Source organism: Ostrinia furnacalis, unplaced genomic scaffold (genome assembly GCF_004193835.3).
Source record: "Ostrinia furnacalis isolate ACB-3 unplaced genomic scaffold, ASM419383v2 OfSCF3022, whole genome shotgun sequence".
NCBI lineage: Eukaryota > Metazoa > Arthropoda > Insecta > Lepidoptera > Crambidae > Ostrinia > Ostrinia furnacalis.
In genome coordinates this window covers 1,662,386-1,690,118 of record NW_021133261.1, presented here as the reverse complement: position 1 = coordinate 1,690,118, position 27,733 = coordinate 1,662,386, and the positions used below count along the sequence as shown (strand labels likewise).

The 27,733-nt window shown below is 38.2% G+C and overlaps 1 protein-coding gene across 2 annotated transcripts in view; it reads right to left on the bottom strand.

The window, feature by feature from the left end:
• Window positions 1–1,722: 1,722 nt before the first annotated feature.
• Gcy (receptor type guanylyl cyclase) overlaps window positions 1,723–27,733 on the bottom strand; it is a 125,730-nt gene continuing 99,719 nt past the window's right edge. The window contains exons 5-6 of one of the 2 annotated variants that reach the window (XM_028310515.1): window positions 2,270–2,475; window positions 1,764–1,971 (exon numbers count right to left, since the gene is read on the bottom strand). In XM_028310515.1, coding sequence (XP_028166316.1) covers window positions 1,865–1,971; window positions 2,270–2,475 — 313 coding nt within the window. In that variant the 3' untranslated portion in view covers window positions 1,764–1,864. Of the gene's footprint in view, window positions 1,972–2,269; window positions 2,476–27,733 lie in introns of both variants that reach the window. The other variant, XM_028310516.1, reaches the window with a different exon arrangement.

Here is a 27,733-nt window from a genome sequence, read left to right as displayed (position 1 = left end):
ACAAAGATTTATTTTGTTCTAGCGTTTTCAGGGCAAAGAACTCTGGTACCTAATCCACGTTCAGCTAAGTGTAGATTTTATTCTGAAGTAGATATAAGGTGTTTGTTTCTTCGTCTATTAAGGTTGATAAAGACATATTTTTCGTAACAGCAGAGACTTCCCAAATTTTTTAATTATTCAAAATTTTCTTCTTTGAATAACAAAACCTTAATGATTTACGTAATCCTTTATGGCAGTGTTTTTCAACCTTTTTCATGACACCACCCCCCTAGTATGAAAAAATTTTTGGCGACCCCCGACCGTTCGCTTTTTTTTCATGCATTTTATAATGTTGCAAAGATGTTTGTAGGGACCGAATACTTCAATCCATACAACATTTGCATAATTCGATTTCGGATTAATCTGTCTTTATAAGATTTTTTTTTTACTGAAGTAGTTTTTACGACCTCTCGCGACCCCCATAAAGAGGCTTCGCGACCGCTAAATAAAACATATTTGAATGATCAAACGAACTTACCAAGTGAAGTTCGATCTAAATTATCCTGTTTTCGCCGAAGAGATTTAAAAAAATGGCTACTGGTTAACATCGCGCGTTAACTTGGAGCTAAAAATGGGTCAAAGTTACGCGTCGTGTCACAACGCTTATAATAAAAATGTACGAGCACTTGCACAAAATAGTTGTTACAACCAACCTTGTGTTGGGTCTAATTCTCGTCACTACACTGCACAACCTAAAATAATTACGTTTTTTGTCGGTAAAAAACGTCCTGGTGACGTCACTTAAGCATTTTTCTTATACTGCGTGCGGTCGTTGCGCGTGCGCACAAAGGAATGAGACCGCTCGGACACCGAGCCCACAGCGTGGTAGGGGTGGGGTTGCCCGCTCTTTTGTTTTTTACTACTACTGCGCTGAAAATTGTGTGCGGATTGACTTGTCGTACAGGGGTACTACATGGTAAAATAAATCTCGGAGGCGAAAGCAGGATAATCCTTATAATAACTCTTGTTAAAGAAACAAACTTAAAAGGTTTGCATAAATAATTATAATTTAGGCAACGCGTTGTCTAGACATCTAGTAGGTACTTAGTATACAACAATGCACCCTTAATGAAGTGGCACGGCCGTGTTAAAATGTTTATTCTAAATATTTGCAAAAGAAGCCCCTTAATAAGTGCAAGTCAAACAACCGTACACCGTGATCAAACATCGTGAACTCTTTGCCAGTGTGGGCCGAAGTTTCGACCTGAGCCAAGTTTCGACCCAGGCAGAAAGTTTCGGGCAACCCAAGGTGAATTTTGCAAGTGTGAAAACCTACACTCAGTAAACAATGTGCGAGCAGTGCCGAACCGAAGTTTTGAGCCGAAACAGCCGAAACTTGATCTGATTTTACTTAGTTGAACTAATACAACTTATTAATTAATAAAATTGGAAATAATTATCCTTTCTACTTAGCGTCAATTTGCGTCTCGTCAAGACTTTACATTTTATCTACTTTAATTTATAAAATGATATTTGAAAATGTTAAAAATTTTTCGTGGTAAATTCTTTCAGTCTGCAAATTAAATTCATAAGCCATAAAAAATAATGTAGATTTAAGATTAAAGAAGTTACAATAAACATGAAACACTGTAGGTAGAATCAAAACCAAATTAATCAAATTGATGAACGAAAGAAATAGAATAGAAATACGCTAAGTTCATTAAGTTGGTGTTGTTTCGGCCAACACAAACTAAGCTTCGGCACGACACTGCCTATCTCAAATAAAACTCACTGGCGAAGTTATTTCCTACGTCCTGGAGCAACATCTCTTCATGAGGCTGGCTCGCGACTAATTCCTTCCCAAATACCGTGATGCCCTCACTAATCATGTAAAGATGAATAGTGCTGGCCAGTAAATGTCCGCCATTGCCTCCAACTTCTGCTTCAAAAGCAGGCGTATCGAAAAGCAGCGCTGCACGGGTCCAGTCAAATCTGCAGACCAAATTGCGACTAGTAGCGACATCTGTTGCGGAGTAGAACACTTATTATGTCGGCCGTGGGAACTGAAGTCGAAACCGTGTATTCGCGCCATCTCGCGGCGAGTAGATTCAACGTAAAAGCACACCGCAATTGAAATTATTCGTCTAGTTTTCCAAAACAACAATAAAATTATTACGACTGTTGTTCATTTGTACACATAATTTATTATAATAGTAATAAAACACTCACCTGATAAAAATTGAAAACGTGTGTTAAGAAGTAGTAATATAAAAACTTAATCTAAACTTACTTGTGTACTTGTAGCCGAGGTAAAACTTCAGGTTCTCAGTATAATTCTGCCCACCATCAGACGTGGTATCCCATGGTATGTACATGATTTCTTCCAGCTTCAGATAGTTTGCGAAGGTCTTCATCATAAGGTGGCAAGTCGACTTGCCGGCGACATTCACTTGCGCCTCGGGGTCGTTGATGAGAAGAAGTTGCCGCCAGTTGAAGCTAGATGGCGTGAAACACAAGTGTTAGTGCGGGGTCACACGTGCGAAAAACGGTGCGGAAAACTTTGCAAAAACACAACAGGATAGGAACTTGATCGCTAAAAATTATTTAGGTAATGGTAAAAATTAAATATATTGGTATTGAACTGTTATTATTGTACTTAATAATCATAGCCACCGAACTTTCATGGAATTTTCTTTAAGTAAGTAGGTATTTACCTAACTATTCAGTTGATTGTAGGAAATACTTAGGTAGGTAGTTACTTAAACTTTTACCTTTGTAAATCATCAATTTCATCATGCTTAGGCTGAGTTGCACCAGCTCACTTTCACCGTACCTAATTTTAACAATAACCGGTGTTTTTTGTATCGACTTTAGCACATTTTTGACGTTTGTTAAAGTCATAGTAAGATGGTGCAACTCAGTCCAAGTAAGTACTAGTCTGTTATTTGAACAGCTAAAGTAAGTACCTAGCATCTTTTCTGTTCTGTACATACAATAAATCTTGTATTTGTATACTAAAGACTATTAAATAACAAATTAATAGCATTAATAATGGTTTATGTTCTCCGTTTAACTATCCTCTAAGGAATCCAGTGATTCCAATTTGATATCCTACACACTAAAGTAGAAGGTAATCAATTCCAAATATTCCAAAGTCAGCTAAAGTAAACTTAATATCAAGAGATAATTAATACCAAGAAAGGCGAGTAAACAGCTTCACCTCTACTTGACGGTCGCATAATAGCAATCTATCTACATCCATCATCTGGGGCTAGGGTTGCCAGGCGTCCGGATAAAGCCGGATATAGGTAGGCTTTTTGATTGCGTGTCCGGCCAAAATAAACGGTCTCCGGCTTTTGTTAGGCTTTTTTATATTTCGCAAACGAGCGAGCGCCGAGCGTGGCCGAGCGCAGGCGGCCCCGCCAGATACACGACTAGGGTTGCAAGGTACATTAATTATCCGGCCAAATGAAGCACAGAGTCCGACTTTTATGTTTTTGGACCTGGCAACCCTATCCGGGGCGCTAACGGCATTGACTTCGTTAATTAAAATCGCTACCGAACTGTTTTCGACGTCAGCTTTAGATTTAATTTATTTCTCGGTAATGTTCCAATATTGACTTGTAAGTTTACTAAATATGTAGCAAGTTTGTAGTTGAAAATTTGAACTCTCTTTAGCTAAGTAATTTAGTCCCTATTTCCTTCCTTAACTGTTATGTTGTATCGTTATTTTATATCGGTATTTAATTTGTTATTATAAGCGCGTATCCAAACGTAGCTAGTTTAAAAGCATTATTCAGGATGTGTATCCGAGATTCTTTCTTCTTGATACGCCAGACAAAATGGCGATAGGCAATCTTGTAAGCTCTGTGTTTAATCGAAAATAAAAGACAGTATCTTCAAATAGAAACAACTTTTATTTACGTCTCCAAGGCGGAGACATCACAAATATGGCGACGAGCAAAACATTTATCGGCGGCCAAGGCGGCATAGGCCACAACTTGAAACCCTACGAGGAGGGTGAGGACATAGCATGTTTCTTGGAACGCATGGAGCAATATTTCGAAGCAAATGCTATCCCTGAAGAAAGAAAAGTGGCATCTTTACTTGTAAGTTTGCATGAAGAAGTCTACAAAACATTGAAGAACGTTCTGCACCCAGATTTACCATCTACCAAAACCTACAAGCAAATCGAAGATGCACTCAAACTTCGCTTTAAACCTCGCATCTCTCACTACAGAAAGGTGATTGAGTTCGATAGGCTTCGACAAGATGACGGCGAGAGTGTGGCGAAATTCTATTCTCGAATTCGTGAGGCATCGACAGATTGCAATTTTCCAGCCAGCAGCATGGAAGCCATTGTCAAATATAAACTGGTGACAGGTCTGAGGCCAGGGCCTGTGCAGGATAGACTTTGTGAGGAGGATTCACAAAAGTCCCTGAAGGAGTTACTCGAAGTGGCGCTAAACAAGGAGTCAGCAATCGCGAGCAACCACAGAGCAGTCAACAAGGTATACAAGAACATAAGCGGCAAGGACCGATCGAGGGGACTACGGACGCGGCCTGAGGGCGCCACGGTAGGCTCGGACCTCGGCTCAGGCCGTGTCCGGGGGACGGATAGGGGAGAACCGGCCCGGTACATGTCTGTACCGTCCGAAATGGAAAGCAGGGCCTCGTACTCGCCGGCGAGTACGGTGTAACGAGCTACTGTGTTGTGGAGTAGTTGGCGTGCTTAAGGCAGTGATGTCTGTGTTCAGAAATTCGGTAATAGGATCGTCCGGGTCGTCTAGGACATGCCTAGGTCGTCGGTATTGGGCAGCGACATCTTTCTGGGGTGTATACGTGGCGGCGCTAACGATAAGAGGGTTCTTGTGGTTGATCGCTTTATCAAAGTAGCGGCGAGAGGCTTCTTTCATAAAGTGATCAATCGATGGGATCTCGAAATCTCTATGGAGATTCGTGTTACGCACGAACCACGGGGCATCCGCGGCTCGGCGTAAGAATTTGTTTTGGAGGGTCTGGAATTTCTTAAGGTCTGTGCAGGAAGTGTGAGCAAACACCGGACTGGCGTAAGTCAACACTGGACGGATGCAGGTTTTGTAAATTGTCAACTTATTTCTAAGTGACAATTTACTTTTCCTTCCAACTAGGTGGTACAGTCGTACAGAAACTCAAGAAATGAGCCAAATATTTAAAATGGCCACACGCGAAGTATAAGACGTGTTATAATTACTTTCTAATTTAAAAGTGTTGATATATTGTACCAAAAATATATGTACTTTAAAGTTTAAACAATGAGTCTAAATTAGAACCAGAAATGTATGTCATGCAAACAGTCTCGATTCCCTAAAATTGAAAATTTCTCTCTCTATTTGACTTCGGTATTATTATTAAGAAAGTTCTTTCAAGTCAAGTCAGTGGGCTGTTAGCATTTCAGGAAAAGTTGGCGGTCAAATAATTACACTGAAGCCATATTTGGGTAGTGATGTGGATGGAATGTTATTTGAACGTGTCGATATGTAAGTGTTTTGATTTTATCGTAGTTTAACTAAAATAAATTACTCGATAGTTACCATTATTTGATATTTTGTAGTGGTACACAAATTCGTAATATACATTCGACTAAAATCATCTTTTTGTTAGTGAGTTTGGGATATTATAATGTAAATATCAAAAAGGCATTAGTTAACAACAGGTGAAGACAATATTTTAACCCTTAAGTAACATCCTTATTTTTGGTTACATATTGAACACCCTGGGGGAAAAAAATACCCCAAACGAAAATTGAAATTTTTTAAATATATTTTGAAAATCAATAAAAAAAATTGATTTATATGTATTAGCGGGCTCAATAATTATACGATTGCTTTAAAAAAATCGTCTACCTAGCGTAAAGAAACATCTAAATCAATCATAACAAAAAACAAAGAATTTTTCATTTGCAACTAATAGTCTCCACAATGATCTTCTAGAAAAATCTAGGAAATTTATTGTGGGAACTAAAAACTTACACTAATTGGACATCGAATAAATGCTTTATACACATTTTAAACTCAAAGTTAAATAAAACAAAAATTTCTGGACTTATAACAAAATAAAACAAAAAAAATATAATATATTTTATGATTATTATGAAAAATTAATTTTTATTTTATTTTATTCCTAATTATTATTTTCAAAACACATCAAACACACTGAATTATTACTTTATTTCTGTGTCGAATTTGTGAACGCTCTGTTCTGAGGGGATGTCTTCAAAGTTCGAAAAGTATCATGTAAATCAAGCTCTATTTATTTCTCTACATTCTCGAGACAACGTGCTACTTGATCGTCATATAAATATTTACTAATTTTGTTTAAATACTATAAAAACCTATTAATAACATGTTAGGTGATGATAAATTAATGCATGCGTAACTAACACCCTGGGGTAAATTTCTACCCCACCTACCTGTAAAAGCCAAACGGATGTTTTTTTTCACATCCCGCTTCTACGAGCTCAAACCGCACGCTCTGCATTGAGAATACACAAAACGACATTGCACTAGCTTCGCTAGAAAAAAAGATAGGTTAATTTTTATACACCTGGGGTAAAAAATTACCCCACGGTGTTACTTAAGGGTTAACATAGATAAAAGTAAAAAATCTGTCAAATTCCGTAACACCGGTTTTCGTTATAGTTACGGTTAAAGTTAGGTGATGCACAACAGCAATGAAAAATAGTGGAAAAACCGGAAAAAAATCGCTTGCGGTTCAAGCAAATTTATGCCCTGATATAATTTATCAGTTTTTGTATTTGCTTTATTTTTCTATACCGAGAACTTTCCGCAATACATTTTCCTGTAAGAAAAAAATATCCGCTATCGATTTGTCAGAACTGTAATAATTGTTTCGGTCGACATAACAACCTACGAGTACCACAAAACTTTGGCAATGATTCCTGAAACAGCGAATTCTGAAGGACCCTCGGATCGCTCGCCGAAACTACACCGAGTTTTCTCTAAGTTTGTTATTTTGTTAATAACTTTGTACAAACGTTTGCTTTGCTTCAATTTGCCATCTGGGAAGATGGACTGTAATAGGTACAATCGTGGTTTATTGAAAAGATAAGTTTCTGGGTTCAACCGCGTCCACGTGGATTTAAAAAAAGTAGTTTTAAATTAAAAACTTAGAGTTATTATTCTTGTAAAACATGTTAGGTACTGTTTTATAAAGGTATTTTCCTTTTGAGGCATGCACTAATTATTTAGCAATTAGGTTAGTTGTAACGTAACCAAATGCCTAAACCAAACAATAGCAATAAACATTAATTTAATAATCGGTGCTATCTGGCAATAGAACCCATGGCCGACCGAAAGAATAAATAGCAGTGGTATTTTTACTTTATATTTTTGAAACGTTTTTGAAAAAATTGAGAAAGTTCAGGCGTATCAAGAAATTCATGAAAATGTAAAAAAGCTATGAATATTTGAAAACTTATTTACCTACTTATCCATAGTGAGAAAAAAGATAAATTCGTTATTGGCCTAGAATTTTATACTATTCTAGCCTTAACACTTATCGTTATTCAACATTCATGATTAACTAATAATTTGCAATAAAAATAGTTTGTTTGTCTGTGGCTTCGAGGTTGCTAATTAGTAGGTACCTTATGTGAAAATAATTCGAAAATGAAAAACTCAAAAGTAAAAATTAAATACCCAGAAGTAACAGAAAATAACCAGAAGAACTATTGAAAAAACTATTTTATACATTGACTCGATCTGGCATAGATCCTTGGACTCACTAATATCTACAGGGTGGAAACGATAAGTGATCTCATTCGATTATTTCTAAACTATACAAGATATCGAAAAACTGGTTACTGATGTTGAAAGTGCTTCACGAGCTCTATCTAACGGTACCAATAATAGGTTACAGAATTAACCGATCTATCCGAAAATTAAATGTTTTCAGCCTCCATACTAAATGTATGTCAGCCAAACAAAATTAAAAGTATTTTTTTTTTATTTAACAATAAACACTTAAAATGAACTCGTAAATTGCATTCTTATTTAAAATTATTCATAGAAAACATTGGTTTTAGGCTTTACTTGCTATAATATTATCAAGACATGAGTGCCATGACTGTTGCTGTACTAAATGTATGGAAGCTGGAAACATTGAATTTTAGGATGGATGGATCCAATTAATTTTGTAACCTATTATTGGTATCGTTGGATAGAGCCTGTGAAGTACTTTCAGGATCAGTAACCAGTTTTTGAATCCCAACTAATATTATAAATGCGAAAGTAACTCTGTCTGTCTGTCTGTCTGTCTGTCTGTCTGTCTGTCTGTCTGTCTGTCTGTTACGCTTTCCCGCTTAAACCTCGCAACCGATTTTGATGAAATTTGGCATAGAGATAGTTTGAGTCCCGGGAAAGAACATAGGATAGTTTTTATCCCGGTTTTTGAAACAGGGACGCGCGCGATAAAGTTTTTCTGTGACAGACAAAATTCCACGCGGGCGAAGCCGCGGGCGGAAAGCTAGTATCTTGTATAGTTTTTAATATTATGTGGTTTTACTAAATGTATGGAAGCTGGAGACATTGAATTTTTGGATAGATCCAGTTTATTATGTAACCTAATATTGGTACCGTTTGAAAGAACTTGTAAAGCACTTTCAGAATCAGTAATCAGTTTTTCGATATCTTGTATAGTTTGGAAATAATCGAGTGAGATCACTTAACGTTTCCACCCTGTATATGTTACTATCTATACTAATATTATAAATTCGAAAGTAACTCTGTCTGCCTGTCTGTCTGTCTCACTTTCACGCTTAAACCACTGAAACGATTTTGATGAAATTTAGTATAGAGAGAGATAGTTTGAGTACCGGGAAAGGACATAGGATAGTTTTTATCCCAGTTTTTGATAAAGTTTTTCTGTGACAGACAAAATACCACGAGGGCGAAGCCGCGGGTGAAAAGCTAGTAAATAATAAAACTATAAGCATTCACATAGATTATTTCCATATCTCCAAAGGTGCCAAATTGACTATCGTTATATCGAAGTGTTAAAAAGTTTATACAAAAACGCCACAATGTCAGTCCGCCTCCAGGATCGGGACTCGAAACCTATCCAGTTGCAGCGAGGGGTAAGACAGGGAGACGTCATATCTCCAAAACTGTTTACCACCGCCCTGGAAGATGTCTTCAAGCTCTTGGACTGGAGCGGATTTGGCATAAATATCAACGGTGAGTACATCACCCACCTTCGATTCGCGGACGATATCGTAGTCATGGCTGAAACCTTGGAAGATCTAGGCACAATGCTCGATGGCCTCAGTAGAGCCTCTCAACAAGTGGGTCTCAAAATGAACATGGACAAGACAAAAATCATGTCTAATAACCGTGTCGCACCCACTCCTTTGAAGGTTGGAGACTCTACACTCGAAGCTGTTGACAATTATGTATACCTGGGACAAACAGTCCAGTTAGGTAGGGCCAACTTCGAGAAAGAGGTCAATCGTCGAATCCAACTCGGCTGGGCAGCGTTCGGGAAGCTACGCAATATACTCACGTCCGAAATACCGCAGTGTCTCAAGACAAAAGTCTTCGAGCAGTGTGTGCTGCCAGTGTTGATTTATGGATCCGAAACGTGGACGCTTACTATGGGCCTCATAAGAAGGCTCAAGGTCACCCAAAGGGCGATGGAGCGGGCCATGCTTGGAGTTTCCCTGCGTGATCGAATCAGAAATGAGGAGATCCGCAGGAGAACCAAAGTGACCGACATAGCTCGCAGAATTGCTAAAACCAAGTGGCAGTGGGCGGGGCACATAGCTCGTAGAGACGATGGCCGTTGGGGCAGAAAAGTTCTCGAGTGGCGACCACGGGCTGGAAGACGTAGCGTGGGCAGGCCTCCTACTAGGTGGACCGACGATCTCGTAAAGGTCGCGGGAAGAGCCTGGATGCGGGCAGCGCAGGACCGTGCATTGTGGAAAGCCTTGGAGGAGGCCTTTGTCCAGCAGTGGACGTCATTTGGCTGAAACGAACGAACGAAGCATTCACATAACTCACCCCATTTTATAACCACAAAAATATCCAAACACGTTTATTTTCTCCTTTTTCTTTCACAGCCGGCATTCAATTCCGTGTGTTTTGGAAGCAAATGACAAGTGAAAAGCAAATAACGTTTGGTTTTGTAGACATACGTCAAGAAAAACAATAGGGGAGCCATTCTAACTGAACGTGATTGAAATACGAGTAGAAAAAATATCACTCAAGAATGTGTAGCCATAGTCACTTTTATAGATTATAGCGAATTTGTTTTGGGTTGTGTTTGTGTTAAAAAAATACGTGTAGATTGTCTGGAAGAGATCAAGAGATCGCTTAAAGCGATAAGATCACCAAAATTATGCCGTATCTTTTACTTCCTTTTATTTCCTTCTTTTTTTTTCTTGTCCTGTGTGGTGTACAATAAATATGTCTATCTATCTATCTACGCTCACCCTACACTGTACACTGTAAGACTGTTAATACGAGTAGATAACAAAACTAAATTAATATTATATACCTAATAATAGCATTTCATTGTTTTTAGTAATTTTGATATGTAAGAAGATATTATTATAAAAACGGAAATATGAGTTCTTAGTTACCTACCACCTATGTAAATAGCATTTACCTTTGTAATTTGTAATCAGCATTTTGTATTATTATGATTTCCTAAATATTGTTTTGTAAACAAAAACACTCATCATTCATGCCAAATACGAGTGGTTAGCGAAAGCACTACTTCACCAAGATTTATTATTGTTGTTTAATCCACATTAATAAACTAAAAACGTGGAAATACGCCTACTTATCTACATCTACACTAATATTATAAAGAGGAAAACTTTGTTTGTTTGTTTGGTTGTAATGAATAGGCTCAAAAACTACTGGACCGTTTTTAAAAATTCTTTCACCATTCGAAAACTACATTATCCACGAGTAACATACCTATGCTAAATTTTATTTTGGAAAAAAATAGGGTTCCGTAAAATATGTATGTAGTCCACGCGCGCGAAGCCGCGGGCGGAAAGCTAGTTTGAAAATATATTTGAAATTTCAAGGTAAATTCGCTCGTTTCTGCTTCATGTAAAGCTTGCCAATTAGTGGTTAACAATACTCTGTCGACGAAACAAGATGTTACAATAACATCAAACTTAATAGATCTAATTCTTCGATCATGATTTCTTGTACATTCATGAGCAAATAACAGTTAATGATTACTGAGAAAATAGTAGTAATCGTCCTAGAGGCCACAGTTCAACCGCCTCTGTGGTCTAGTGGTAAGACCACCTGCATCAGACACAGAGGTCCCGGGTTCGATTCCCAGTGGGGGCAGATTTTTCTGTTCGGTTTGGTTGGTGGTAGGGCTTGTTCTAAGTCCGCCTGGCTAGCTACTACCATCTTACCTAAGTCTGTTGCCATAACAACAATGTTAACAGCATTGTTGTGTTCCGGCAGTTAGCAGTAAGATAGCCAGTTCCTCCGTGGTTGAGGATTCCGGGTGAAGCTCGCTTCCACCTTCGGCCTGATCATCACTTACCATCAGGTGAGATACAGGCCAAGAGCTTCCTCGTTGTGGATAAAAAAACAGTTGTTACTTATAGTTTCAAGTTCAAATTCAAGTTTGGTAATTGATGGATACTAACCTAAGGCGAGAGTAAATAGGCACTTACAGACTTACTTACAGTATGTGCCACCCTAGACTGCATCTCACTTAACACCAGGTGCGATAGCGGACAAATACCTGCCTTGTTATGCATAAAAAACTAACCTTCAAAATAACTACTACTAATTAACTAATAACTAAATTAAGAGAAAAGCTTTGCACGACATGAATCGCGATACTCATTAATGAGGATCACGATGCTAGGAAGAGAATTTTTTCATGACACTTCCATCAAGAAACTCTACTGGTATTAAACTGTCCTGTCATCTTTATAACAAAAGAAAACGGGTATTTATTTCCTTTTCCATCCCTATAGTCTATTATCCCTATTTAGTCTATTATTTTTACATTATGCTAATACACTTACAATAAGCCCACAGAGGCGGAACATTGAGATGACTCGAACACAATCTAATTCGATAGGAATTTTCCCGTTAAAATACTGCCGAATTACCGGTTATTTCTTAGTCAATATTTAACCAAGATGCCGAGTAAGGCTGTGTTTACGGACACGAGCTTAGCGAGTGATGATTTTCATGCAAAAGCAGAAGTGAATTACATTGTGTAAGAGAAAACTAACATAAAATGCTCTTTGTGTTGCTTTAAATTATAGAGCTTAATTACTTAAGCAACGGCTCGAGAAGCACTTTTAGTTTTACGATATCCTGTTTAGTTTTTAATATTATGTGACTTTACCAAATGTATGGAAGCTGGAAACATTGAACTATCGGATAGATCCAGTTTATTCTGTAAGCTGTTATTGAAACCGTTTGATAGAGCTCATGAAGCACTTTCAGGATCTTTATATTTATGGTTCACGACCCTTAAACTTTCCGACTAATCGATCGTCATCTGTGTTGCTAGTACTTAGCTCTATAGAAGATGGAGTCAAAAGGTAAGGAACCCTCTCTCATAGTAAATGCCGTGATAAGGGCCTACATATTCCTGCAAACTTTTAAAGAATTACTTAGTATTTGATAGCGAGATGCTGGCATAAGCGATAGCGACTGTCAGTAAAACTCAACGTTTAGAAGTAACCACTGTTATTCCCGCTCTCCGCTGAGCATTGTTTGCAAGCACCTAACCTTAAATATACGTGCCCGCGCACATTTTATTGGCGCCCAACACGGCACTTCGTTTTTGCATGCTAAATTACAGTGGCCATCTTGGGAACGGTGAGCGAATAATAATAATGAAGGGAGAGTTAGTACCTACAATGTGCTAAAATTTGTTTTGTAATTTGTATGTTGTACCGTCTTGGTTATCTTCTCTACTAATTATTTTCGCTTTTGATAATTGCTTTTAGACATCCCAGTATTACCAGGCCTGTTCATCTCCGTGAGTTTACATCAAAAACAAAACACGCATGATGGCCCACCTACAGGATACTATTCGACAAGGCCTCACATACGAGCGAACATTGACTCACGCACGCGTATTCTTGTGTATGATGGAAGAAAATGGTGTACTAAATACTGTGCAGTATTTAACTGCCTAAATAATAATAAAAACACAGAATTGTACTTTTTTATGTTGCCTCTAGACACAGAGAGGTAAATAAGTAGTTAATATTATTCATGATAATTCATGCTAAATCATGTACTTCCTCCGCCATTTTCCGCAGTTTGGCACCTCACGTCACATCATTTTACCGAAGTCAGCCCTATAGCTTCGGCGCAGTGCCGATCACTGACGTTTGTCAACAAAATGGTGCTTGACTCTTGAGACAGGCTAAATTACACCATATTGTTAATGACATTGAGCATACATTTTTTTCAATATCTTAGCGAAGTAAAACTTCTGTACGTAGTACTTATTATTATTCTGTGGTATTACTTTGACCCTACCACTCCTTCAGAACAATAAATGGGCCAGTGTTAAGAAGTAGCAGCGCAAATTATGATAGCTTTACGTACGAATATTATAGTCAGATAAGCATAATAATTATATCATTGCAAAATAAAAACAAAATAATTTACTATTAATTAATTATATTGGAAATCGATTGTTATTTTTTCACACGAGTAGACAAAATTGAGTGTCAAATCCACACTCTAAAAACGATTCATAAGATTCCCTACTCCTTATGAAAGGAAAATAATGCTCTATAAGGAAAAAAATGCAGGATTTTCCCGGAAATTATCCTTAATATCCATTTTCCGACCTCAAAACGTCGCCCTTTGTTATTATTAGCCATCAGATTGTTTGGAAAATAATTGAGGGATGAAAATTGAGGTGGTTTGGGTTACAAGAGATTCCGTTATTGGAATTACATAACCAATGATTTACTCCAATATTTGTGAAAAAACTTGACGCAATTCCATGTTCGTTCGTTCGTTCTTTTTAGCCGAATGACGCCAAGGATTTCCACAAAGACCGGTCCTGCGCCGCCCGCATCCAGTCATCTCCCGCGACCTTCACCAGATCGTCGGTCCACCTAGCCTCGTAGCGCCCACGCGCCTTTTGATAACCCAAAATAAACATGGCGACTACAGCCCAGAACTTTTTTCAACTAACTTTCAATTACCGCTCATGCGCCTTTTAGAAGGCCATATTATTAAACTCTGTCCAGATTTTTGAAATTTCGCGGCTTAAAGAAATATTTTAATTCAATTTCGGAATGAAATATTAGGGAACAGTTTCCGGTATGCTACCATTGGCTGTCATAATTGACAGATGGGATTTTTTGAAAAATGGCCGGCGGTATGGACGGCTCACCAACACGTAGTTAGTAAATCGCATTTTTTTATGATAATCCGTGGTTGTTGAGTATGTTTTTATGCAAAAAGTTGCTAACGAATAGGTATTACTTAAATAGAGACAATTACTTTGCATTTTTAGAGCTGAAATTCTGCGAAATCTTGGTTTAAAATAATATGTACTTTCTGAAGTCGGTTGGGTCGAAGCTAGTACTAAAAAATCATAATATTTTTAGTTTGTGNAGCGCACTCCTTCTTTTGCCCACAATAAATCGAGCGTTAGGAATAAATTTGAATCGAAATAAAATTGTCGCCGTTGTTCAGACATTTCGTTTGCGAATAAAAACAAATATCTCGACAACACAACCCCGAACACAACACTTCGCCGCTAAAGCGCCGCGCGAGCTGCCCGCTGGTTTCGAGAACGGGTCTGCGTTGCCCGCCCCGCTCCAGCGCCGCCGCCGCTCCCGCCCCGCTGCCCGCTAAGTTCGAGGCTGAGGCCTAATACCTCAAGGGTGGTCCCATTTAAATTTAATAATTCGCGCATTTGAAGTCGATTTTTTTTTTTTTTAAAGTTATGTCAAAGAATAATGGGCTTTCTCTCAACGATTATCCTTTCTCAAAGGATGGTTTGGCTAGTCATTGAAGCTTAGGGTCTAATTTGCAATACTTAATGCTGAGTTAAGTATTAAACGGTTTTATCGTTTATTTTCTTTTAATTAATGAAGGTTGGTGTTCCAGAGAAAGACTTTTCTTTTATAAGTAATACATTTTTAAATATCCATCAGCAACAACAAGCCAGAAGCTTCCTCAATGTAGAAAAAAACAATGTAGGTACCTACCTAAGTACCTACTTCTTCATCATCATCATCATCATTTCAGTCATAGGACGTCCACTGCTGAACATAGGCCTCCCCCAATGATATCCATAATGGCCGGTTGGTGGCGATACCTACTTACTACAATTTTATTCTATCTAGACAAAATACAGTTAAAATATTTTCCTTGGATTACAAACTCTATGTAACTACTTATAATAGAAAATCTTTTGTATTACAAGAATCTTATTCAATTTGCCATCTGCAAATTAGATCTCCTTGAAACATAATATTTTTATTCTCTCTTCATTAAACTTTGGCTGGGATTTTATTGTCTTTTATTAGAGACGATTGAGTTGACGGCTCTGGATTTTTGTAATAAGAATGAACGAAAAGTATAATCAGAAAAGTCATGAAATTTTTATGTTAATTAAGTGTTTTCATCTTGTTGCGCCATAACGAAATTTTAATGATTATAATGATTATAGCTTCGACCACACCAACGCGTCGCGATCAGAGGTCAATGACAAGTCGCGCGACCTATGACAGTCCGCGTGACAGCGCAGACAGAAAGTTAAAGTAAGATGGTGCAACTCAGTGTAAGTTCGACAGTCTTTTTTTTTGTAAGCAGTAACCGAAAAAAATTTTTTCAGTTGCTAGTTTAAAGGCCGATTCACGCATATCAGTGAAGTCACAGTTCAGGCTCAGTACCAGCACAGTGCGAAATATTCTTTCATACAGTTTCTATGAACGCATCCCCACTTGTCGGTGTCAGTGACGACACAGTGCTCTCAGTGTCAGTGCCGACACCGGCAATCACAGACGTATTCGTTGACGACGATATTTTTGTCGGATCACGGACGCCGCCGCGGCATCAAAAACAAAATAACTTACTTCATAGTTTCTGAACAAGAATATAATAACAGCTCTCTGTCATTTTAAAATATTCAAAATATTTCACTGACGCAACACTGTAGCACTGATACTGAACTGAGCGGACACTGTGACGGAACTGTGGCTTCACTGATATGACTGTGTGAATCGAGCTTTAGGATGAGTTGCACCATCTTACTTTAATTTAAAAAAACGTCAGAAATCTGTCAAACTCCATACAAAACACACCAGTTATCGTTATAGTTACTGTTAAAGTTAGGTGGTGCAACTCGGCCTAAGTTACGTGTACGCGAAACTGAAGCCAGAAAAGTTAAAAAGATACCTAATTGAAAAGCGCAAAGCACTTCTTCAATAAGAAAACTAATTTATGCCGTCAGTTTGCGTCAACTTTACAAAGAACGAGTCTCAGTCGTAATGAAATGGGAACTACTTTCCAAGTCTATGAGAAAATTAAATTTTATTTCATTGCTGAAATGCTTCTTTTTAACCACGCTGCAGCGCTGCATTAAGTTTTTTGCGACTCTTTTAAATTCAATCGTACCTATTAACCATTTGTATTTACCTGGGTGAAATGGTTCCAAGGTGAAATGAGGACACTAAAAAATCTGGATGAACAAAGTGGAATAAACCATTAGGGTTACTTGTAACAATAATATGACATTGTAATTAATCACACACAAGTAATTGGTCGATTACAAGTTTGATTCTTACTCAGTTCGGTTGATGGCAGGGCTTGTTCTTAGCCTGGCTGGTTAGCTAATACCATGTTACTTAAATCTGTCGTTAAAGCATCAATGTGAACAGCATTCTTGTTTCATCAGTTGAAGTTAAGGAAAGCCAGTTCCACTATAATAGGTCTTAATTGAACCTCACCTTACCTCACCTCATTAACAGATGATATTCAGACAAAGAACTCTCTTAATATGGTACAAAATAAATTGTCCTTATAACTCACTCGTGAATATTTCGCGCGTCTTATTGTCATACCTATAAAAATCGATCTAAAACGCCAGCGCTAAAGGCTTTTTTTATCCAACGACATTATTCGACTTGGAAAAGATTTAGTAAGGTTATGAGAAAGATCCTAAAGTATAGAAGTACTCCTTGTTTAGACAACATAAGGTAAAATAAGGGAAAGGGATTTTTATGAAAAAGCCTTCCTTCTCTTTGTGCCAAAGATTAATTATGAACTTTCTACTTTGTTAACGAAATTAAGTAGATTTGCGGTGCCTTTTTCCGTAAAACCTTATGCAAAGTGACCCTTAGTCCAAAAGTAAATAGATTTGGTAGGCTCGTTATAATGCCTGATGTTTTATTCGTCTGCAGGCGTTTTTAATGTATTTATAATACGTATTATACATTAAATTTTTAATTTTAAATATTTTTGCCATGTTTATTTGAAATGAGTAATTGTATTGTTTTGAATTTAATTTGAATTTATTATATTTAATACATTCTTTTTGCCCCTGCGTACAAGGTACCCACTGAAAACCAGTGTCTTGGCACTTGGCAGTAAAATGTCAACTGTCAAGATGATACTAAGTGGGCGACCTCTTTGGCAACATTTTTTTCCTTCTTTTCTCTCCATTATTTTTGTACTTTTTTATTAGTAGTCAAATAAATATTTTTTTCTTTCTTTCTTTCATTCATTAGTTTTCTTTGCTACCACTTTAGGGATACATGCTAGTACTGAAAAGGAATAAGTATCCCGGTACACCCGTATTCACAAACATTACTATGAGGTCTCACAGTGCGCGTGGACGCGTGGGTGACACACGAACAAATCACAGAGCTCTATTCAAGGCTGTGCGTTCGATTTGCTGCTTCATTTAAGCAAGCATCGTTTGTGAATACGGGCGTCAGTCACCTTCGTCAGTCTCTTACTTGTCACGTAGCTTCATAATAACTAATTGTAAAGTAGGCAGATACATTATTATTTGGAATATTATACGCAAGAGTTTGTGTAATTTAGTTAGTTTTAAATATTCATTCACAATCCTTTTACTAAATTATACTCAGTTGTATCAATATGCTTTGTGTCTGCGTATTGAATTACCATATTTAATATAAATTCTCATCTATTTTATCAAAACCCTTTTCTACAATCACGTCATTATTAACCTTGTTATATAATTTCGTGGGACGTCCACCCACAAGGTGTACCAACGACCTCATAAAGGTAGCAGGAAGGCGCTGTATGCAGGCCGCCACCAACCGTGCGATGTGGAAGTCATTGGGGAGGCCTATGTTCAGTGGTGGACGTCCTGTTGCTGAATGGTGATGATGATGAATGTGATTTCTATGCATGTGTGTATTTTGTACGTGACCCATAAGAATCTACTAAGCCTGAGTTGCACCAACTTACTTTAACCGTAACTATGACAATGTTGTTGTTTGTTGTATGCAATTTGATAGATTTTTGACGATTCTTAAAGTTAAAATAAGATGGTGCAACTCAGCTTAAGTCCACTTTTTCTACAATAAAGTTCTTTTGATGTTCATGACGGGTCCCTTGTAATGACCTAATTTATGTCACACGAAGGTTCCTTAAGCAGTTCCTCTATTGTGGTTTGTTTTATGTGAGATGGAACCCAAAATATATGTTTTACTGTATTTTTAGTACTGGAGATCGTGATATGAAAACAAATGTAGATGGCATGTTCAGTACGATATTCGTATTTTATATTTTAAACTAGCTTTCCGACCGCGGCTTCGCCCGAGGTTTCCCCGGAAATTATTCGAATTTTTCTCGCCGTAAAAACCACCCTTGGACTTCAACGAACATTTAAAAAGATATGGGGGTTATTTGCCAACAACCCACCATATGTTTTCCTCGGAATCCTATTCCGATTCTTAATAAGATTATTGTTAGGCAGTTCGAGTCAGGAAATAAAGGTAGGAAGAACACGGTGGAAGGAAGAATGTTATTAGCGGATTGGAAATTATATTTAACAACAGGAATAGCAAGGGATTGATTAGGATACAATAGCAATAAAATTATTTAAATCTTAAGAGCAAAGCGATCGCGGAAGAAGTGTCACGACGACATATTTCAAATCTCTTCAACGGCGATGAGTGAGCGGAGATCGGTGACCGGCGTTGAAGCGAGACGGCAGCATACGTCTTCACGGGTGTGCGAGTGACGCAGATGTATTGTGACGGCCGCAGCACGCATGCGCCAACGATTCATTCACGTTCCGTCAAGTCGGGGTTGGCCCAATCTCATAGGCGGAAGCGGATCGCTCCGAAATCTAAGGCGGTGGTCCAAGTTAGGAATGTGGCGGATGGCCGCCACAGACGTACACCTGTCACAAATCTAGCCGAGGACCCAAGAGCTAGATTGACCCGACACTATACCGAAGATGTCCCGGACTAATTCTAATTCGTACAGACTGAATCTGTACGAATTAGAATGGCTCTCAAACAGCTGAAAAACAACAAGGCACCGGGTGATGATGGAATCACGGCTGAGCTTCTGAAAGCAGGCGGAACGCCGGTACTAAAGGCTCTTCAGAGGCTACTCGATTCTGTCATACTCGAGGGAAAAACGCCTACGGCATGGCACAGAAGTGTGTTGATACTCTTCTTCAAAAAAGGCGACAAAACCTTGTTGAATAATTATAGACCCATCTCACTTCTGAGCCATGTCTACAAGCTGTTTTCGAGAGTCATCACAGACTTCCAGCCTCCCGAACAAGCCGGATTCCGAAAAGGCTTTAGTACCATAGACCGCATACATGCGCTTCGGCAGATTATACAGAAGACCGAGGAGTATAATCAGCCACTTTGTCTGGCGTTTTTGGACTATGAAAAAGCCTTCAACTCGATTGAGACCTGGGCAGTGCTACAGTCTCTCCAACGGTGCCAAATTGACTATAGATACATCGAAGCGCTGAAGGGCTTGTACGAAAACGCCACAATGTCGGTCTGCCTCCAGGATCAGAACTCGAAACCTATCCGGTGAGACAGGGAGATGTCATATCTCCGAAACTGTTCACCACCGCCCTGGAAGATGTTTTAAGCTTCTGGACTGGAGCGGATTCGGCATAAATATCAACGGCTAGTATAATATCACCTACCTTCGTTTCGCGGACGATATCGTAGTCATGACTGAGACCGTGGAGGATCTAAGCACAATGCTTGATGGCCTCAGTAGAGCCTCTCAACAAGTGGGTCTTAAAATGAACATGGGCAAGACAAAAATGATGTCAAATACCCGTGTCCTCCAACCTTCAGAGGAGTGGGTTCCTCTGAAGGTTGGAGACACTACACTGTTGTTGACAAGTATACCTGGGACAAACAATCCAGTTAGGTAGGTCCAACTTCAAGAAAGAGGTCAATCGTCGAATCCAACTCGGCTGGGCAGCGTTCGGGAAGCTTCGCGATATTCTCACGTCCGAAATACCGCAATGTCTCAAATCAAAACTCTGACCAGTGTGTGTTGCCAGTGATGGTATACAGATCTGAGAGGTTTACTATGGGCCTCATAAGAAGGCACAAGGTCACCCAAAGGGCGATGGAGCGTGCTATGCTCGGAGTTTCCATGCGTGGTCGAATCAGAAATGAGGAGATCCGTAGGAGAACCAGAGTGACTGACGTAGCCCGCAGAATCGCTAAAATCAAGTGGCAGTGGGCAGGGCACATAGCTCGTAGAGCTGACGGCCGCTGGGGCAGGATAGTTCTTGAGTGGCGACCACGAGCCGAAAGACGTATACCTTGATTTTTTAGAATCCAGCAGAGATGTAAACAAACACTTTCATACACAATTACACCATAATCACTTACGTGTTCATAATATCATACACATTATTTAACAAGCCCATGAAACCAACTTTATTTTCACGTTTATACAAGTTTGAAATCAATCTTTGAAACAAATTATTTTAGCAAAATACGTGGACGATGAAAATTTGTGACATTGTCAAATTGACTTGACGTTTAAAATCATGTGTTATCTCCATATTGTCTATGACTTGTCTCTGACACATCAGTGCCGTAACCTGTGAGTCATAGACAATAATCTGTAAATTTAATCGATATTATTTTAAGTATTCACTTATTTCGATTACTGATTAATTTTAAATAAAAAATATACGATACTTTGTTTAGTTTTCCAGCGATAACTTCGACAATATTGGAGATAACGTAAATTTATTTTTCTACTTTTAGTGTTTACTTTTTCGGAGTCAGTTTAATTTTTAGTCGGTTTTATTTAAACGAAATTATTTTACTTTTTTATGCAATTATGCTTACGTATTGTTCCATTGTTTATTTTTAAGAAAATAAAAAACTTCTTTCAATGAGGGTTTTCGCGATTGAAAAATCCGCCAGATGGCAATACGTAGACGCGAGGTCCAAATGCTGCATGATTGGTTATTTTTGACATGACATTGACAGATATGTCAAAATCCACCAATCACGCAGCAAGCAACAGCAAGCAACAGAAGTTTAATAACTTTACGGATATCATTGATTGTTTTACTGTCCAGTGTGCTTTTTGATTACATCTGTGCATACAGTTTGTTTCCTGTTCTCGTAAATTTCATAATCAGTTCACATTCAATGTTGCGACTTTGTTGCATATTTTTAGTATTTTGACGATCACCCGGCGATGATACGCAAGTACTACAACATTTCACTTCGCGATTAACGAGAGGTTTTGTCGCATCACTAGTTCACAGACTAAAAATATTTTTATGTCAGTTGGCCATATTTGATGACATTTCTGCTGATTTCTAAAAAATTAGACTGTAGCGTAGGCAGGCCTCTCACTAGGTGGACCGACGATCTGGTGAAGGACCGGTCTTTGTGGAAGTCCTTGGGGGCACCCTCCTTGGCACTCTTTTCATTAACGAATTGTTTCAAACTGCAGTTAGAAGGTACTGCATCAATATTTTTGAATTAACATTTAGAAGGTACTAGATTTTACTGTTTTATCGACCGAAGATGCTTGCAATCTAATTGTTTGTTTTTTCACTAGATGGCAGGACACGTCAAGGGGTTATTTTCAACAAAAAAATGTTTTCACCAAAACTTGCAGTTACAAGGTCCTGCACTGACGCCGACGATATGTATAGTTTAATTTTTTTTAGTTCATTGTAAATTAATTTAAATACAAAAACTTGTAACTGTAAGTACAAGTAACTGGATAGACTACAAATATAGTATTACAGTGGTTGTATTACCTGACAGAAATACAGGATGTCCCAAAACAATGGATAACACTTTCCATCGATAGGCCTCGCCATGGTCTCCCTATCATCAAATTTTGACCTTAGTAAAAATATTAAAACCCTGGCGTAGGGGCGCGCCAATTACATTTTATAGTGCACCACTGAGTACAGTCAACAGTCATACTAATGTGTTATTTTTTTAAATTACTTATAATAAATTATACTCTCTAATCTGTGTAATAAAATAAAAATATAAAACGCTTCTTCTTATTTTCACCTTTTGAATCGAAATCGACACGACTGTATCATTTCCGGTTGCGATGGCATTTTTTCTAGGCCCGCAGGAAGTCATGTGAATGTCACGCTTGTCACGACACGCCTACCACCTGCTGCAAAATGTTTTTTAGTAAAAAACACTTTTAAAAACAAGCTTTATTCTGAAATGTAGTTGTACTAAAAGGAAAAAAATAATTGTATGCAATGATAATTTGGAAAGCTTGTATCGCGCATGGAATTTATTCTGTTTTTTCTGTTTGCGCTACAAGCTTTTGAAATTATTTGAACATTGCATACAATTATTTTTTTCGTTTTAGTACAACTGCATTTCAGAATAAAGCTTGTTTTTAAAAAAGTTTTATTATAATTTTATTTTACACTTTTTAGTTGTATCTCAATCTGGGCGGTCATCATTTAGCACCAAAGTGCTCGGGAAGACGAATCCAACGAACCCAAATTCTATGCGATTCCCTTTCCTTTAGGAGTTCCTATGGCCACCTCCTGACTCCATCATCAGACCAGCTCAATGGTTCCATANAAAGAGACTGGGTGAAAGTGGGCGAAATAGCAATACTGTTGTGTTATTTTTGTGGGGATACCTCAACTTTATTTAATTTTATAATCCAAAAAAACTACAAGGTCAGATCTAGTTGACTTCTTTTAATCCTTAATAAGGCAGAGGGAATAGGGTCACCATCATATTTTAAACTTTATTCCTCCAAAAACAAAACAAAAACAAAAATTCTGACTTCCTCTGTTTGCCCTATTATAGGTGTGTGCTATGATGACGTCATCGTTTCAACCGAACTTGGCCAACTGAATAAAGCTCACGGATGACCTCAGTTGTTACTTTGTCACTTAATTAGTAATGTCAGACTTAATGCTCTGCTAATAGGCGCCTGAAATGGCAGTTGGACCGACGGCTTAATTTGTCCTCCGAATCACGAAACATACCCATTTCTATTCCGGACAATTAAATTCATTTCAGCCTGAAATGTTCTAACAACTGAAACAAATTGAAAATTATTTAAGGCTTGTCTTTCCTTCTGCCTTAGAACCAGAGTGTGTTTTAGTTACATATTATAAAACACGATCGAAACTCGACGTACCTCAGTCGAATATCAGTCATACATTTTGTCTAATATTCAAATTCCATCAATCAAAAAAGCCTTAGGCTGAGTTGCACCACCTAACTTTGACTGTAACTATAACGATAACCGGTAATTTATGTATGGAGTTTGACAGATTTTTGACGTTTGTCAAAATTAAATTAAGATAGTGCAACTCAGCCTTAATCTATCGTTCGTTCGTTCGTTTCAGCCGAAAGACGCCCACTGCTGGACAAAGGCCTCCCCCAAGGATTTCCACAAAGTCCGGTCCTGCGCCGCTCGCATCCAGGCACCTCCCGCGACCTTCACCAGATCGTCGGTCCACCTAGTGAGAGGCCTGCCCACGCTACGTCTTCCGGCTCGTGGTCGCCACTCAAGAACTTTCCTGCCCCAGCGGCCTTAATCTATACCTACTTGAAATTCAATCGAAACTTTTAAGGGCCATTCTGTTATACGGACCTAGACACAGAGTAAAGAAACCTAAGCCTCAAGGGGATCCTGAATAAATACCTAACCTATTTTACTGAGTATCATCCCAATCACTCACTTCAAACCATCTCAGGATAAGTTATAAATAACTGGAAAAAATCGAACTGCCTAAGGCGGGAAACAAACCGACGAGCTTACGCTTGCCGAGCTAGCTCTTCCGTCTAAGCTACTTGGACACTAGATGAATCAATCAAAATTTCCAAGTGTATAATACGCTGTTGCGGCAAGCAGATCTATTTTTTCAAGTTGTATAATTATAATTTACTTTGAGCACAGAATAAGTAATAGTACAGGTACAGAAGGATTACTCCGCAAGACGATTTAAATAAATGCGAGTCTTGCTACGACGCGATACAGTGGAATTCAGCTCGCACAGCACTAAGTACCTACAATTTTATTCGCCTACAAGTTTTGTCTCTTTCTATCGCGTGCCTCTGAACTCTTCTTACGCTGTTAGGGTTGCTGTCTAGTAGTGTCTAGTAAAAAAATAATTAATCTACTTATTTGTAATGAGGTACGTATGTAGGTAAGTACGCATTGATTATGGAAAACCTTGGGAGAGGCCTTTGTCCAGCAGTGGACGTCATTTTTGGCTGAAACGAACGAACGCATTCTGAGCAGTAGTCATGGTAGGTTAGGTTCTTATACTATCCTAAGAATTATTGATTACCTACATGGCCAACATACCTTTCAGCATCTTTGGGAAGCGAAAAAAAAGATAAATCCGGTAGATTTCTTTTCGAATTTAAACACCCGAACGCCGCACAATAATATTTCTTTCTCTCACAGAATAAGTAATAGTACAGGTACAGAAGGATTACTCCGCAAGACGATTTAAATAAATGCGAGTCTTGCTACGACGCGATACAGTGGAATTCAGCTCGCACAGCACTAAGTACCTACAATTTTATTCGCCTACAAGTTTTGTCTCTTTCTATCGCGTGCCTCTGAACTCTTCTTACGCTGTTAGGGTTGCTGTCTAGTAGTGTCTAGTAAAAAAATAATTAATCTACTTATTTGTAATGAGGTACGTATGTAGGTAAGTACGCATTGATTATGGAAAACCTTGGGAGAGGCCTTTGTCCAGCAGTGGACGTCATTTTTGGCTGAAACGAACGAACGCATTCTGAGCAGTAGTCATGGTAGGTTAGGTTCTTATACTATCCTAAGAATTATTGATTACCTACATGGCCAACATACCTTTCAGCATCTTTGGGAAGCGAAAAAAAAGATAAATCCGGTAGATTTCTTTTCGAATTTAAACACCCGAACGCCGCACAATAATATTTCTTTCTCTTTATGTCCATTTTTAAATAATACTTCGATTATAGAATTAGGTACTACAACGCACGCCAGCGTCCTGACGGGCGCGCGCGTGACACTCGACTGATATAATACCCGCCGGCGGGGCGCTTCGCTGTAGGTAATTATCGGATGTACCGCGCGGAGTGAGCCAGGCCTGCTTTGAGAAGCGACACATTGATGGACAGTAACGTCCACGTTCAGGTAGTAAATAATGATATGATAGAACGCCTATAGACGTCATAGTTTTTACTCGTTTTACATTGACACTACGCCCAGATAGGCAGTGTATGTGAATAAGTAGTGTCATTTGGGAAGTAATTTTTTACTTGTACAGTCCACCAAAGTGTTAATGCTAAGAAATTTTAACATCTAATAAGGTCTATTAAAGACCCAGTTCAAAGTAAGAAAATGCTCGTCACGTCCTTCTTACAATAGAGTGGAAAATTAAAACATCTTCAAATTCACTCAAACGCAAATTTAGCCGAAGACAGGTAGATTAAAATTGATTTTGTATTAAGTTAGTGGCCGTTTTATCTGCTTCAAAGAAAATCTCAGATTATTAGATAAGCCTTCAAAGCGTCGTTAAGGCTTTGTCAATTTGCCCGTCGGTTAAAAAGGCGTCCGGGTTAATTTTTTATTTAATTTAAAAGGTGCAGTATTTAAAAGAATCGTTGAATTCATAGGTCGCGCGATTTGTTAATACTTTGTGAATTACAACTGAGTTCTGAACACTTTTTACGCACAGAAAATGTATAATAGACTAAGAGCAATAATTAGAAGTAGTTTCCTCATCAGCCAGACAGTTTTAACAGTTCCACGATGACCCAAACTTCATGATTCACCAACATTCTATCCTAAATTGAGAGCATACGCTGACAAATTTTCAGCTTTTATAAAATGACGTAGGTCTGTCGTTCACTAGCTCTTAGTCTATAAAGGGGGCGATACACGGTATAAAACTTGCATACCAGTTCCTTACACGTGACCTCAACTGTCTGTGTTTACGGCTAACTGGTATACTTATAGCTGGCAGAAGCAAGTGATTGCACAATATTTGATTATTATAAATATTTTTTATAAAAGAGTTTCATTTATCATTATGTCTCTTGCCTTATTTATATTCTCTTTTTAACCTCTTCCACTCATAACTCTTTGAAAATTATAATTAAACTCACGTCATGTTTTGTTACATTGCCAAATTCTGTGAAACGCTTGAGAACATCAACGAAAAGTTTTTTAATAATGATTCTGTAACTTCAAAATGTATTGTACTCCATAAACTTCTAAGCATGCTAGAGTTGTACAGTTAGCAGCATAATATTCTTGTAAAATCCCACTTTTCTAGTTAAGTGCCCAGAAACAAAGCACATACATGTAAGAGTAGGCGCACACAGTTGATTTTTAGTTTTCCGATAGATGTGCCCGATTTTAATTTGTATGAAGAATCGGCCAAATCGAATCGGCGTAGTGTGCGCACTCCCATACATACCCATATATACTGAGCAACTGTCAAAATGCGTGAATTAGGCCACTGGTCGTGGTGAAAATTTTATGTGGAGTCCTTTTCCAGCAGTTTTTCTTCAAAATTATTATAAGTAGGTACTCTGATTTCTCAAGCTAACATTATTATTTTCTTTTGTTTTCGTTTGTCCCGTATGATGAGCTACGTAACAAAATAATTTAATTTCGCCTGTAGCCCGAGGGTAGCAAAGATACTTAGGACAAGTTTCTCAGCATTACATTGTTTCCAAGAAGGATTTAAGGTTATTCCGAACAATATCATAAGGTTTTATCGCAATGTTTTCAGTTCAACATTCTCGGGGATGTTGGATTATTAAGACTTTAGTATATTATGTAAGTAGTAGGGAATTGGGTTCTCTGGCTCACGGTCGTTCAACATAATCGGAGTTTTAGTTTTCAGTCTAAGTGAATCGTTCAACTATAGAGCGCTCTCGAGAGGCGCTTTACAGCGCCTCTTAAGCGCGCAACGAGTTGACTGATTCACCTAGACTGAAAACTAAAACTTCGATTATGTTGAACGACCGCGATCCAGAGAACCCAATTCCCTATTATCACACTCACAAACTAGATTAGTGTATACCCTAGTACCTCAGTAGTTCTAAGCTTTCAGTGAACGTAATAGTAAAACTTTTAAGACAACTAAGTGAACCTATGAGCTGATCTATGCATACTATGAGTAATATATTGAAAACTACATTAGTAACTGATATTAGGATAGTTATTAGCTTTCAGAAAGAGTTAATAGTAAAACTCTTAAGACACCAGTGTGG